This window comes from Ceratotherium simum, chromosome 9 (genome assembly GCF_057802395.1).
Source record: "Ceratotherium simum simum isolate JZ-2026a chromosome 9, ASM5780239v1, whole genome shotgun sequence".
NCBI lineage: Eukaryota > Metazoa > Chordata > Mammalia > Perissodactyla > Rhinocerotidae > Ceratotherium > Ceratotherium simum.
The window spans coordinates 76977180-76989902 of NC_141908.1; the positions used below are offsets into that span (position 1 = coordinate 76977180).

Here is a 12723-nt window from a genome sequence, read left to right on the forward strand (position 1 = left end):
ACCCCACCTCCACGTTAACTAGACACAGACTGGGCTTGTCTGTATGATTTCCCATTTCTGCAGCTAAAAATAATGAAAAAGTTGGAAAAGTGGGTGGTCTCAGAAAGCCCACTTCTAGCTCTTTCTAAGAAGAACAGAATCCATCCAGGATACATTCCTGGGGCTGAGTCATTGTGCAGAGTGGGTTGAAGCTTAGATTGTTGTTTATGGTTTTCACTCTGAAGCCTGTCAACCTCAGAAAAAGCAAGAAGAGATGTGGGCTGTATATGGAGCAAACTTTGAAGCCAGGATTGGTGGGAGGCAGAGTGAGACACGAGATAAGAGGCTGGGCCACACAGGTGCCCTAGACTTAAAAGGCCAGGGAGCAAGGAAGTCTCCACCCCCTGCTCTGCTCTCTGGGGCTCCATGCTGCCCTGCCGGCTTCTACGAAGGGAGGGATTTCAGTTGCTTGGATCTAAATCCTTTCTGCTCATTTCTGTGGCTGGTGCCAAGGAGTATTGCCACCTAGAGTTGTAAGGTGAAACTTCTTTACAGGTGCAATGCCTTGCCCGTCGAGATCTGATGAGTTGATTTTCTTCGTAAACGGGAGGAAGGTAAGTGCTGAGTGACACCATAGACCACACCCTCGAGGGGAGCGCTTGTGGCCCATTTGGGTTGAGCCCCCTCCAGTCAGGGACTAGAAGCCAGGGAATAGAACCCATACAAATTTGGCCTGTTCCCCCTCAGCCAGAGCTCAGCCTCTGGGAATGTGGGGAGGCGGTAAAGCTTTGGGGTCAAACGCACGTGCCTGGTGTCAGACAGTCTGGGTTCCAACCTGGCTCTGCATTTACGCTATAACCTTATGCAAGTTACTTCAACTCCCTGACTCTCAGAGCACCCCTCTTTAGAGTCCACTTCCTGTGGTTTTTGTAAAGATGAAAAGAGAGACCCTTCTTTCATTGATTAGGAACCCCCTCAGGGCTTATAAAGCACTGAGCACTGGACCTGATACATGGGAAGCACTTTATCTAGTAACGTTACTTGATCCTCAAACTCAAGAGGACAAGAAATGGAGCTTTCTTTATTTTTCTATTCATCAGCTTAATTTTTCTGTTGAGTCTCCATTATACAGAATTGGTTGAAATGTAACTGCAGTCCATTTCCAGTCCCCCTCTTCCCCTGGGTTGCCCCTAAGTTCCAGGGGGAACATGTATGACAAGAAGAGGGGGCTCATCCATTGTCTCTTTTCCTGGCATCCTCCCACCAGGCCTCACCATCAATCCACGCAGGCCACTGGTTAACCCTCAGTGCCCTCGTCAGGCCCACTCCTCTCGTGCGTCTCTCTCTGTCTCTCAGGGAAACCATTCTGTGGCTCCCAAGGCACATGGCTTCTCTGGGGTCTTGCCACCTCTCCTCCAGGGCCCCTCCGCCCTCCAATCCCCCAAACCCGGGACTTACTGAGATTTGGTCGTGTCCACCCACACCCCAAGGCTGGGCCCAAGAAATGAGATAGAATATAGAACCTCTGTGTTCTCGTCATTTCACTTCTAACTCTCTCTCCCGCATCCAGTCTCCACAGCCAACAACCACCATACCTTCTTCCAAAATGATCACTCATAAGTGGAGTCCCTTGCTGATCCCACTGGCCCAGGCTCTGGAGGCTCCTTCCTCTATTTTCTGTTCCACATCCCTTCTGAGTCATGAGCCCAGAATGAGGTGGCTGCAGCCAGAATAGAGAATAAGTCAAGGGTTAGAGGAAATGTAGGTGTGTGTGGTAGGAGTGGGAGTCAGCTATCCAACTACATTCTCAATAAATGCTTCTACAGGAACTGAGGTGTGAGTAAGGGCAGGCAGAGGAGGGCTTCTTTCATTGATTGGAGCCCCCTAGAGATCCAGAAAATAGTTGGATTTTAATTTCTCAACTTGGAAGCATCTTCCTGCACTTTTTTATTCTTTGGGTCTATACAAGTTCATGTTTTTCCTCTGGGAAGAAAGGAAAAACCTAACATGAATATCCACTGTATCTTCCTTCCCTCGGATACAACAGAATGGCTGAAGGTATTTTCAGGACACCCCAAAACACAGTCAAAGGAAATATCCCAAAAAAAGCAAACGAGAAAGAAGCACCAAAGAAGGTCCCTCCATGGCTTTGGGTGCTAAATCCCCCCTTTTCAAGATGAGGGAGGGAGGAACGTCCATGTTGCACCAGAGCATCCCTGGGTCCTGAGCTGGGGCAACGAGGCTCACCAGCAGCCACTCTGCCAGTGAGGGGACTGGCACACTTTGGGGCCTCTCCAGGGTGACAGCAACTCTCCCCACCGCTCCCCCACCGCCACCAACACTTCAGATCCCTGATGTCATCAAACATACTCCCCACTAGTGGTGAATCAGAGGTGCCAGAACAGAAATTCTTCCTACCCAATTTTCTTCCCTCCAAGACATTCATTACACATACACACACACACACGCACACGTGCACTCGCACACACAGCATCCAGGTGCCTCCCCAGTTTGAAATATTTCAAGAGTACAAAAGACTGGGTTGGAAGATTCCACAAAAATAGAGAGAAGAACAAACGTGAAGAACCCAGCTCCCCGGGGCCTCTTTACACAGCAGCGGTTCCCAGATCTAACAATGGATAAGACCAATGTTGCCACACTTGCTGGGTGAGTCTCCTGTTCTGTAAACGTGTGCAAAAGTTGTTTACCCTCAGAGCACAAAAAACGGGCCAGATGAAATCCGGCCTAATATTATACCCCAATACCTAAATCCAGACACAACAGACATTCCACCGGGTCACTGATTCAATCCCCATGATAATCTCCTTTCTGTTTCCAATGCAGGTGCTAGAAAGGAATGCAGACCCAGAAGTCACTCTGCTGACCTTCCTGCGAAAGAACTGGACCCTTTTGATCATGTCTTCTTGTGTCTATGTTTGCCTTGAAACTTAGGCCAGCTGTGATCAGGAGAACTGGTCAAACCTCCCCGTCCCCAAATAGTCAGCCCCTCGGCCCTCGCTCTCTCTGTTTGCTTTTGGCAATGGTTTTAAGGGTCTTAAGTTACTTGGGCTATTTGGAGAGGATGAAGTTTCCCCAGAGTTTCTTATATCTTGATTTAATAGCAGTGAAATAGAAGCTAAGCTCTTTACTTCAGCACCAATTATTCCCGTAAGGGCCCCAGGTCCCCAGCAGGCAGTTGTGTAATGGATATTTGTGTCTCATGTACCCTGCCCTGGAGGGAACCCAAACTCTCTACCCTCTGGGAGAGCCTGTGTCACAGGAAAAGACTGCCTTTCCCTACATCTGTTTTCTTACACCATTTTATATTCTGAAATTTAGATCTTCATAACTGCACACATATTGTAATTGGTAAATCTAATGGATCTCTCAGAAAAGCCAAAAAAAAAAATAATGAGAAAAAATTACAAATTGATGAAATCAGCCCCTAGACAAGTTTTGTTTAAAAGCCCACATGGTTTTTAATTAGTCATCAATATTTGAAAATTAGGAAATCTCATATTTTTAGAAACTGAGATTTTTCAACTTCTCATGAAAAATGAGAAGATAGTCATTCCTGCGTGGGAGCAGACTTCTTGGAGCTGAGCAGATAGAGGGATAGTCCTCTATCTAAAATGGGGCATGAGTGTTCCAGTTACACCCAGCCCACCCCACCCGTTGACATAACCTCTCTGAGAAGCATTTGAGTTATGACTTAATTTAGATGAACAAGCCCATGGCTTTCAAATAAAAAAGTCAGTGACTCCGAAGTTGTCTTAGCCGTTCTAGTGAACTACACCCAGTCCCGTAATCTGCGTGGAAATGGACCACACAGGGAGAAGCATGACGAAAGAGAAGGGATGGAGGCTCAGCTTAGATCTGGGATTGGACCTGGACAATTACACATACAGGAGCAGGAGCCCAGGGGCATTCAAGGTGGGATGTGGTAATAAGGATGGGTGTTTTCTCCAAAGGCTCACTCGCTTGCTTTCAAATGTAATACTAGTCACTGGGCAAAACTAACAAGACTGCTAAAAATCAGTTCTTCCAATCACATGATTGGAACCCAGAAGAACATCTGTGATGGAAATAGGATCTTTCAAATGGCTTTTTCATCCATTATCCTACAAGATGCTTATGTAAACCTGTGAAGATCAAGTAGATTACTTTTCCCTCTTTGCAAGTGAGAAAACAGGCAGGGAGAGGTTAATACCTCCAGTGTCACACAGCTAATAAGGTATGGAGTGGACTTTACTGAGACCTGGAGGCAGGCGACTGACTTCTCAGATCTGCACCTCACCCCCCAAAGAAGACCTTCCTAGCTAGCAACACCCCAGGGAGGCAGCCATAATGGAGGTGACATGTCCACCTTGGAATCTTTTCCTTGACCACCCCCTTCCAGTACGCCTCACGGGAACCAAGTACGCCTGCGGAAGAGGAGGCTGTGGGGCCTGCACCGTGATGGTGTCTAAGCATGACCCCGTGTCTGGGAAGATAAGGTATCCTGCCCAGAAGCCAGAGGAGGGCTTTGTTTCTTTGCCAGGCTTGTATTCTCATCTCACAGCTGAAGATCTCTAAGGACCTTCCAGTCTTGTGATTCTCACCCTCTCTAGATCTTAGAGCTCTCTGAAAATCTGATAAAAGCTATGAGCCCTCTACTCAGAAAATACATAAACTAATTATATTTTGTACACAGTTTCAGGGAGATCGTGGACCTCCCAAAGGCCATCTGTGCATCTCAGGTTAAGAAACCCCAATTAGGCCAACCATTCATTTTACAGATGAGAAAACTGAGGCTCAAAGAGATGAAGTGACTTGTTCAAGGTCATACAACCAGTAAACTGTAGAACCAGGACTTGACCCCACATTTTCTGGCTCTGAAGCTAATGCCTCTTCTACTGTTGGGCTCTGCAGAGACCTGGGCCATGATTCCATCCTTTAATTAAGGGCCAGATTCCAGGACTTGGGCTGCTCCCAAATCCACTGGCCCAAGAAATCAAGAAATGGCCTCGGAACACAGGCCACCCAACACTGCTGAGTAACCTTATACAGACAGCTTAAAATTAACAAGCAAAAAAATTCTCAAATGTGGGTAAAAGACAGAGATGTGCCTTTGGCCTATTATGGGATCAATGTCCTAATGAACACTAGCTGAGGTCCAGCCTCACTCCTGGTGACAGGAGTCTATTCCCACTGAGTCCAGACCCAGGTGGGTCTGTTCTGGGCTTGGAGAGTTTTTCTGAAGTTCAGAATGCCCACAGTCACCCTAAGGATCTCCAATTCTGACAGATGATACAGTCAGCAGAGAGGACTCTAAATTGCTCCTCCCTGTAACCCCTCCAGCTCCCCATCCCCTAGGCTGAATGAGAGACTTGGGGGGTTTCCTGCTGCCCATGAGGCTGAACGGTGTCACTGCTCTTGTTTCTCCTTGTGCTTCTCATACAAAGACACTCTTCCGTCACCGCGTGCCTGGTGCCCATCTGCTCTCTGTATGGAGCTGCCGTCACCACTGTAGAAGGTGTTGGAAGCATCAAAACCAGGCTTCACCCCGTGCAGGTAAGAGCACATCCTAATTTTCTGACTTCTTGACTGTATCTCTTTAACCAATGCTGCGCTGACTGTACTGCCTGGGCTCCTAGGTGGTGGTCAGGTAAGTAGAAGTTTTGGATGCGTATTGATCACGGCAATAATAATATCTGTTAAGTGATTTAAAAGAAAGCTGGAAATCCATCCACATTTTATTAGACAATCATCTTTTTTCTTACTTTTTCTACTTGAATGATAAGCAGGATTTTCAAAACATTGATTAATGCCTATTGGACTATGCTGTGGAATAAATGTTGTACAAGGGATGTTATGCATAGAATAAAATGTCTCTGAGGCTAACAGGGTAAAATTCAGGGTTATTCTCTGTGGCATGGAGGTCTGGGGAGTAAAATCAGAATTGAGAGTGACTGTACCAGAGCACGAGGACAATTGTTTCTCCAAATCTTAACTTGAAGCTGGAACACAGAGGCTGGTTTTAAGAGGACTGTGACCTGCATTGGCAGAAAAGACATCAACTCCTCTGTCATTGTCACAAGGTTCGGAGCATCATAGGCCCAGATCCACCAACCCTGCGAGTCCTTCCAAGCAGAAGGAGCCCAGAGAGTCTCTGGGTTTACCTATATGAGAATCAATTCCAGGAAGGTCAGCAAAGACAAAGGACCCATCAGCGTTTACTAGAGTCTCTGAGGAGGTCAGAGAGGACATTCACAGCAAGGTCGATGAAACTGAATCCTAGGGTTGTATTCTGAAATCTAGAGCAGGGCTTCCCAAACTTCAGTGTGCCGAGAATCAGCTGGGAGCTTGTTACACACGCAGATTCTGAGTCAGGAGGTTTGGAGCAGAGGTCTGAGATTCTGCACTTCCTACAAGCTCCCAGGCAGAACCCGCACTGCTGGTCCGGGGACTATACTTTAAATAGCAAGGATCTAGGACACAGACCAAAATCTTGGACCTTTGAAACTAGAGCTCCTTTTGAGCCAACACAAATGAATTTAAAGAAGAAAGTAAAGGTCAACAGTAAATAGTCTCCAAGTTAATCAAAAAGAGGTAGCCCCATGGCCAGAACTAAAATGTACAGGTGTTCCAGAAACCTGTTTTTGAAACTTACACATACTTTCCTTATAATTACTGATTTCTGGAGAATTCTTCTCACACTGGGAATGGAGGGTACACACTGCTAATTCCCAATTAGAAGGATCTGGGCATTCGAGCTTGAGAATTGATTGTAGCGATAGAATAGGGCTTCTGGGTCACCTCCTCCAGGGACAGCACAGGAAAGGGGGCACTGGCCATCTCTAAGCAACGGGCGGAGTGCTTCTCAGGGCTGGGTTCTGCTGTGACAAGGGAGGCACAGCATGTGGGCCCTGGTGAGAGATGGAGGCAGCAGGAAGGCAGGGCCTGTGACTGCACGTGTCCTTCCAGGAGAGGATTGCCAAGAGCCATGGCACCCAGTGCGGGTTCTGCACCCCGGGGATGGTGATGTCCATGTACACGCTGCTCAGGAACCACCCGCACCCCTCAGAGGAGCAGCTCATGGAAGCCCTGGGAGGTAGGTCTGACACAGAGAAAACCCACCCACCCGCAGCCAAGTGGGAAGTGTGGACCTTTGGAAGTGTGGACCTTTGAAAGTGCGGACCTCAGTCTCCTCCAACCCACAGCGTCATCCCAGCCCCACTCAAGGCCCCCTCGGTTGCTTCTAAGTAGCTACAGTTCACCCGGGAGCAGAGAAGGATGTCAGGCTGTACCCCACTTATCAGAGCACTTGCTGGAGCGGACTGCACAGAACACACTGCACCTGGACCACACCCCCATCTTGACACCCCACTTCTCTACACAGCGACTTATTTGGTGGCCTTCGTTAGGGCTGTTGTAACAAAGTACCACAAACCGGGTGGGTTAAAACAACAGGAATTTATTCTTTCACGGTTCTGGACACTAGAAGTCTGAAATCAAGGTGTCAGCATGGCCATGCTCCCTCAGAAAGCTCTAGAGGATTCTTCCTTGCCTCTTCCGAGCTTCTGGGGGTTGACAGTCTCCTGGCATTCCTTGACTTATAGATTCATCACTCCCATCTCTGCCTCCATCTTCTCATGGCCTCTCCTCTGTGTGTCTGTGTCCAAATTGCCCTCTTCCTCTAAGGACACCAGTCACTGGGTTAGGGCCCACCCAATCCATTGTGACCTCAGTTTAACTTGAGCACATCCGCAGAGACCCTATTTCCAAATAAGGTCATACTCACAGGATACAGAAGTTAGGATCTCAACAAATCTTTTGAGGGGACACAATTTAACCCATAACAGAGCACTTCACATATTGAAAGGATCCTTTAAATTTTGCAATGGGTTACTACAGGGTGGGGTATTTAGTAACTTAATGGGATATTTGTTGAAAATGCAGATCTGAGGCCCTTCTTCAATTCTCTTGAGTTAAGTTGCTGAAGAGGAATTCATAGACATATCCCTTTTGCAGGATCAATAAACATCAACAGCTCCCACCCGCATCGAGCGTGGCCAAGCCCACCCTTCCTCACCAGGCACTCGGAGAAGTCCAACTACTGGCCTCGCTACCTCATGCTTCCCCCTCTGCTCCATGACTCCTCTGGCCAGTCTCCTGTCAACCCTCAACTGCTCTGCATGATTCCACTTCTGCACCTTTGCTAGTGCTGCTCTGTGAACCCCAAATATCCCTTCCCCGCTTTCCACCAACCCATTGATTGTTCATCCTTCAAGCCTGGGCTTCCTTATGAAGCCTCCCCGGATGAACTCTATTCCACACCGACCCTCCTCCACCCCCCACACACACCTTCATCCTTGGAAACCTAGGGTTCTCAAACTACAGTGCAACAGGATTACCTGCAGACCTCTTAAATGCAGATTCCTGGGCCCACCGCTGGGTGTTCTGATTCAGGAGAATTGGAGAAGGGGCCAGGGATCTACATTTTAAAAAAAATATCCCCAGGAAATTCTGATGCAGTGACCTAAAATCCACTGAGGAGCACTTCTAACAAATGGTCCAAGGCAGATCGTTCGCTCCTATGGTGCCTGAGAAATGACCTACAGTTTCTTGTCTTAGGATCCCCATAGGTTACATAGTGTCTGGAATGTAGGTGTTGTCAATAGATACACAATGAATGAATGAATAAATTAAAAGATGGATGCAAGTGAGCTCACCAGAAAGACCATCATCTTCTTTAGGACAGAGAATAAAACTTGGAGTTGAGGTGGTGGGAAGGATAATATTCTTCTGTGTGTGTCTGTGTGAGGAAGATTGGGTCCCTCTGAGCTAACATCCATGCGATCCTCCTCTTTTTGCTGAGGAAGCCTGGCCCTGGGCTAACATCTGTGCCCATCTTCCTCCACTTTATGTGGGAGGCCGCCACAGCATGGCCTGACAAGCGGTGCATCTGTGCACACCAGGGATCCGAACCCAGGCCTCCAGCAGCAGAGCCCGCGCACTTAACTGCTACGCCACAGGGCGGCCGGCCCCCCCACCCCCACCCCCACCCCCACCCCACAACATTCAAAGAAGAGAAAAAAAGCACTGAACAGTCTGGCAGATATTTAAATACTCTCAAAAAAAAAAAAATCCGCCTGGGTCTGTTTTAACTTGCAAAAGAAACCAGTAAAAATACAGCCCACTGATAACCATGCTTCTTCTCTGGTTAGGTAACCTTTGCCGCTGCACTGGGTATCGGCCAATTCTCGCGAGTGGACAGACCTTCTGCGCGGTAAGTAGGTGACCATGGGGACACCCTACAGAGCAAGAGCCAGTGACGGCTGGCCAAGGCTGGGAATACAGGAGTTGACTGTTTTAGGCCATCTAAACAGACCATAAGAGGGATCAAGTGAGTTAGCTCCAACCGACTCACGGGAGGTCTAGCTGTTCGTTGAGGACAGGGTGAACGCGACACCTCCTCTGGTGTTCCGCATCACAGCACGCAGGGAAGTCGTGGCCTAACCAGCCGTCCAGACGTCTTCCTGACTTGCTAAGCGAGGCATCAGACAGAACAGGTAGGAGGGCTCCGGCAAACCCAAGGAGACACGCACAGGGTGGAGTTTGCTTTGAGGAAACGAGGTGTGTTCCAAGACTCCAGACCAGTGGGGAAAGTGCGAGAAGGTAAAAAGGCGGAGCATGCAGAGTGGAATCCAAAATTCATCCCAAATACAAGAGCACAGGGAGTTTCCTCTACAAGATGGGGATACCTCACTGGGCTGCTGCCAAGAGCAGATGAGAAATCACGGGCAAAGCATGTAGTGGAGTATTGCTTGGCGCTTAATAAGAACTGGACAAACAGTTACTACTGTTACTGAGGATGCTGTTGAGGAAATGAAGAGCGTTTCACAGGAGACCCGACCGGCTCATCTGACCGCACCCTCTGCTGAGGGCAGGATGGATGTGGGCAGTAGGGCTCTTAGACCCAAGCAAGGGGGACTCCACATTTTAGAGGGCCCCTTGCTGGTCCTCCTCCAGTCATTCTCAGGAGGCTGCAGGGCCAAGGTGACTAGTTCACCTGGAGCCCTTACCTCTTTTCTAGATCGTGCTCCTGGTATGGTCTTGACCCCATTCTCAGGCCTGACCCAAGCCTCTTCCTGAGTCCACCTTCCTAAGGCAGATCATGACTGCCAGCGTGTCCACCCCTAGGGCAAAGGGTGGCCAAGGACTGGCAGTTTTTGGAGGGAATGGAAGAGCCGAGACTTTCAGGCTGGGGTCACATGGTGCTTGAGGCCCCTCGCAGTACAGACAGAGCCAGAGTGGGAAGAGAAGGGCGGCAGGGGGCCTCCGTTTGCACTCTTGCCCTAGCTCCACAAATAGTAGAGGTGGACCTGGAAGTGGACCTGCAGGAGGGTCCCACTCCCCAGAGACAGGCTGGTGTACGCGTGTCCCAGACTTCCACGGCCACACGGGGGAGCCAAAGGTGACGAGCTGAGAAAGAAAATGTTCAGCTTCTAAACCCATCAGATTGCTGGTGTAAATGGAAAAGCACTTGTGAAATACAAATAAAGGAAGTTAAAGGAAGCCTCTCTCCTTCTGGAATGTGGATGTTATCATCTTTCTAGTCACAGACCCTGGGAATAAAGGCAAAAATGTGGTCGGAGACCCACCTTATAGCCAGCAGTCCCCAGTTCTTTAGTGGGTGAAGGGAGTGAGCCCCCAAGGCTCGTATCCACCAGGCAGGGAGAAGACCGGCTTTTCTGTTGTCATTGACTCACGGCCCACCGTGGAAGCTCTCAGAGTGTCGGAGAAGAGAAGAAGTGCTACTCACCTGGCCCAGTTGGTTTTGCTTCTTGGACAGAATTGAGAAGATTTGGGCAGAGACAGAGAAGTGGGGTATCTAGAAGAGTATTTTGCTAGATACTTAGGAGAAATAATTTGAGGAAGAAGATACAAGAGGTAAGTGTGGAGGAAATGGGAAACGAAAAAGCTGGCAATGGACACCTGCTTTAAAATCCATTGATTATCCGTTCAGGCCCATGCAGATCCCAAAAGTCTGGGAGATTTGGTTATCAAAACCGTTTTCTTTTTTTTCAATTTTCTTTTTTCTTTTCTTTTTCTCTTTCTTTTTTTAAGGTCCTTATATAAATGATAACATTCAGTGTTGTTGAATCTTATATATGCTAGAGAATGAATAATCTGTTATTGCCCTAAGAAGCATCTTCTCAATTAGTTCTACCACTAGGAATGTATCTAAGAAAAAATTCAGAGATGTACACAAAACTGTACATGTAATGAACAGAAATGTTCATTATGTTATTTATAGTTATAAAATGTAGGGGAAAACCTAATAATACATCAATAGCAAATTTTACAAATATATTATGAAATAGCCAAAAGATGAACTTGACACAATCAGCAAAGTTATATTTTAAAGACGTTTTAATGATACGGAAAAAGACTCACAATAGAAATTTTAAAATACGCAAATAAACGAACAAAACAATAGCAAATAAATAAAAAGGCAAAATAAAAAGTATAATGTACTATAAATATAGCACAAATATATATTTTGTACAAATATTATCAGCGGAACAGGGTCATGATAGTTTATTTCATTTGTGCTTCTCTATATTCTATATTATTGCCTTACATTATATATTATAGTTTATATTTTTGTATATATTATATATCATTTTATATATTCTATATATATCATTTTATTTTTGGAAAAAAATAAAGCAAAAGAAGCAAGACCTTGTGATCATCTCTGTTCCAGTAGAAACCACCACAAGCGGCTAAAACCGCCTGGAGTCTCATTTAAATTGCCAAACTTTTTGAGGCACACACCCAGTTATCTATTTAAAAGTTTTTCATCTCAAAGCATTTCACCTTCCTAGGAGTCAAGTGGCTGTCAACAGAAAGGAAGAGGAACATGCTGCTTGGATCAGGGAGAAAATGACGCCTCCTCGCTGGGCAGGCAAAGTGACGTGAGTCCTTTGTGTCATCCTCCCCCCGAGGGTGTTGCGGAGGGCTGGCCTGGTGCGGAAGCTGCGCTGGTTGGTTTGGGTGGTCATTCTCCACTTTCCTTACAAAAGTCTAGAGTGCCTGCGTGGACACAGCACTTCTCACCAGGAGCCGGGTAAAGCGGGGACGCACAGCCTGCGCTCTGACTCGCCCCTTCGTGCTCTGGGAGGCTGAACAACAGAAAATCCGCTCAGACAGGAGACAAAAGACCTCCCCAACTAGGATGAGTCCCATGCTCAGGGGGAAATAGCCTGGTCCTGCTCTGTCACCGTGTCTCCTCCTTTGTAGAGAGAGGGCATTGCAGCCTCAGGAAGGCTGAGAGCCGACCCAAAGGCACGTGGGGAGTTCACGGCCCCGCAGCTGGGAAGTCCAGCCTGAAACATCCCAGTCCCCCGCTTTGCTCTCTCAGAGATACTTGTTTCCAAAAGAGACCCACTGCCAAGTTCTTAAAAGAATTACTTAGAGAAGTTGGAATACAGGATAAAATAGAGTCGGCTCCCTGTAGACAAGGGAATCCGAGAGAAAAGATCCAGCCTTAAATGACACTGAGCCCATCATCTCCCTCCTGTATCTGTTTCTATCCATCAGACCTACCTTGTTCCCATTCTTGGCCTCCCACTGTCACCTTATGGGCAATGATTGTGCTCTGGGGACCACCTGACTCACTCTAACCGAACTCAGAAGAACATGATATTTAAACTGGAATATGCCACAATATTCATTTATAAAGAGAAACACAGT

General features: G+C 47.4%; 1 protein-coding gene across 1 annotated transcript in view; it reads left to right on the plus strand.

The window, feature by feature from the left end:
* The first annotated feature begins 539 nt into the window (after positions 1-539).
* The window catches only part of LOC101389789 (aldehyde oxidase 2), a 74771-nt gene continuing 62587 nt past the window's right edge, over positions 540-12723 (plus strand). Inside the window, exons 1-7 of the mRNA XM_087435571.1 lie at positions 540-593; positions 2824-2905; positions 4379-4475; positions 5424-5532; positions 6946-7072; positions 9189-9250; positions 11856-11945. Of these exons, the coding sequence (XP_087291697.1) occupies positions 540-593; positions 2824-2905; positions 4379-4475; positions 5424-5532; positions 6946-7072; positions 9189-9250; positions 11856-11945 (621 nt within the window). The remainder of the gene's footprint in view (positions 594-2823; positions 2906-4378; positions 4476-5423; positions 5533-6945; positions 7073-9188; positions 9251-11855; positions 11946-12723) is intronic.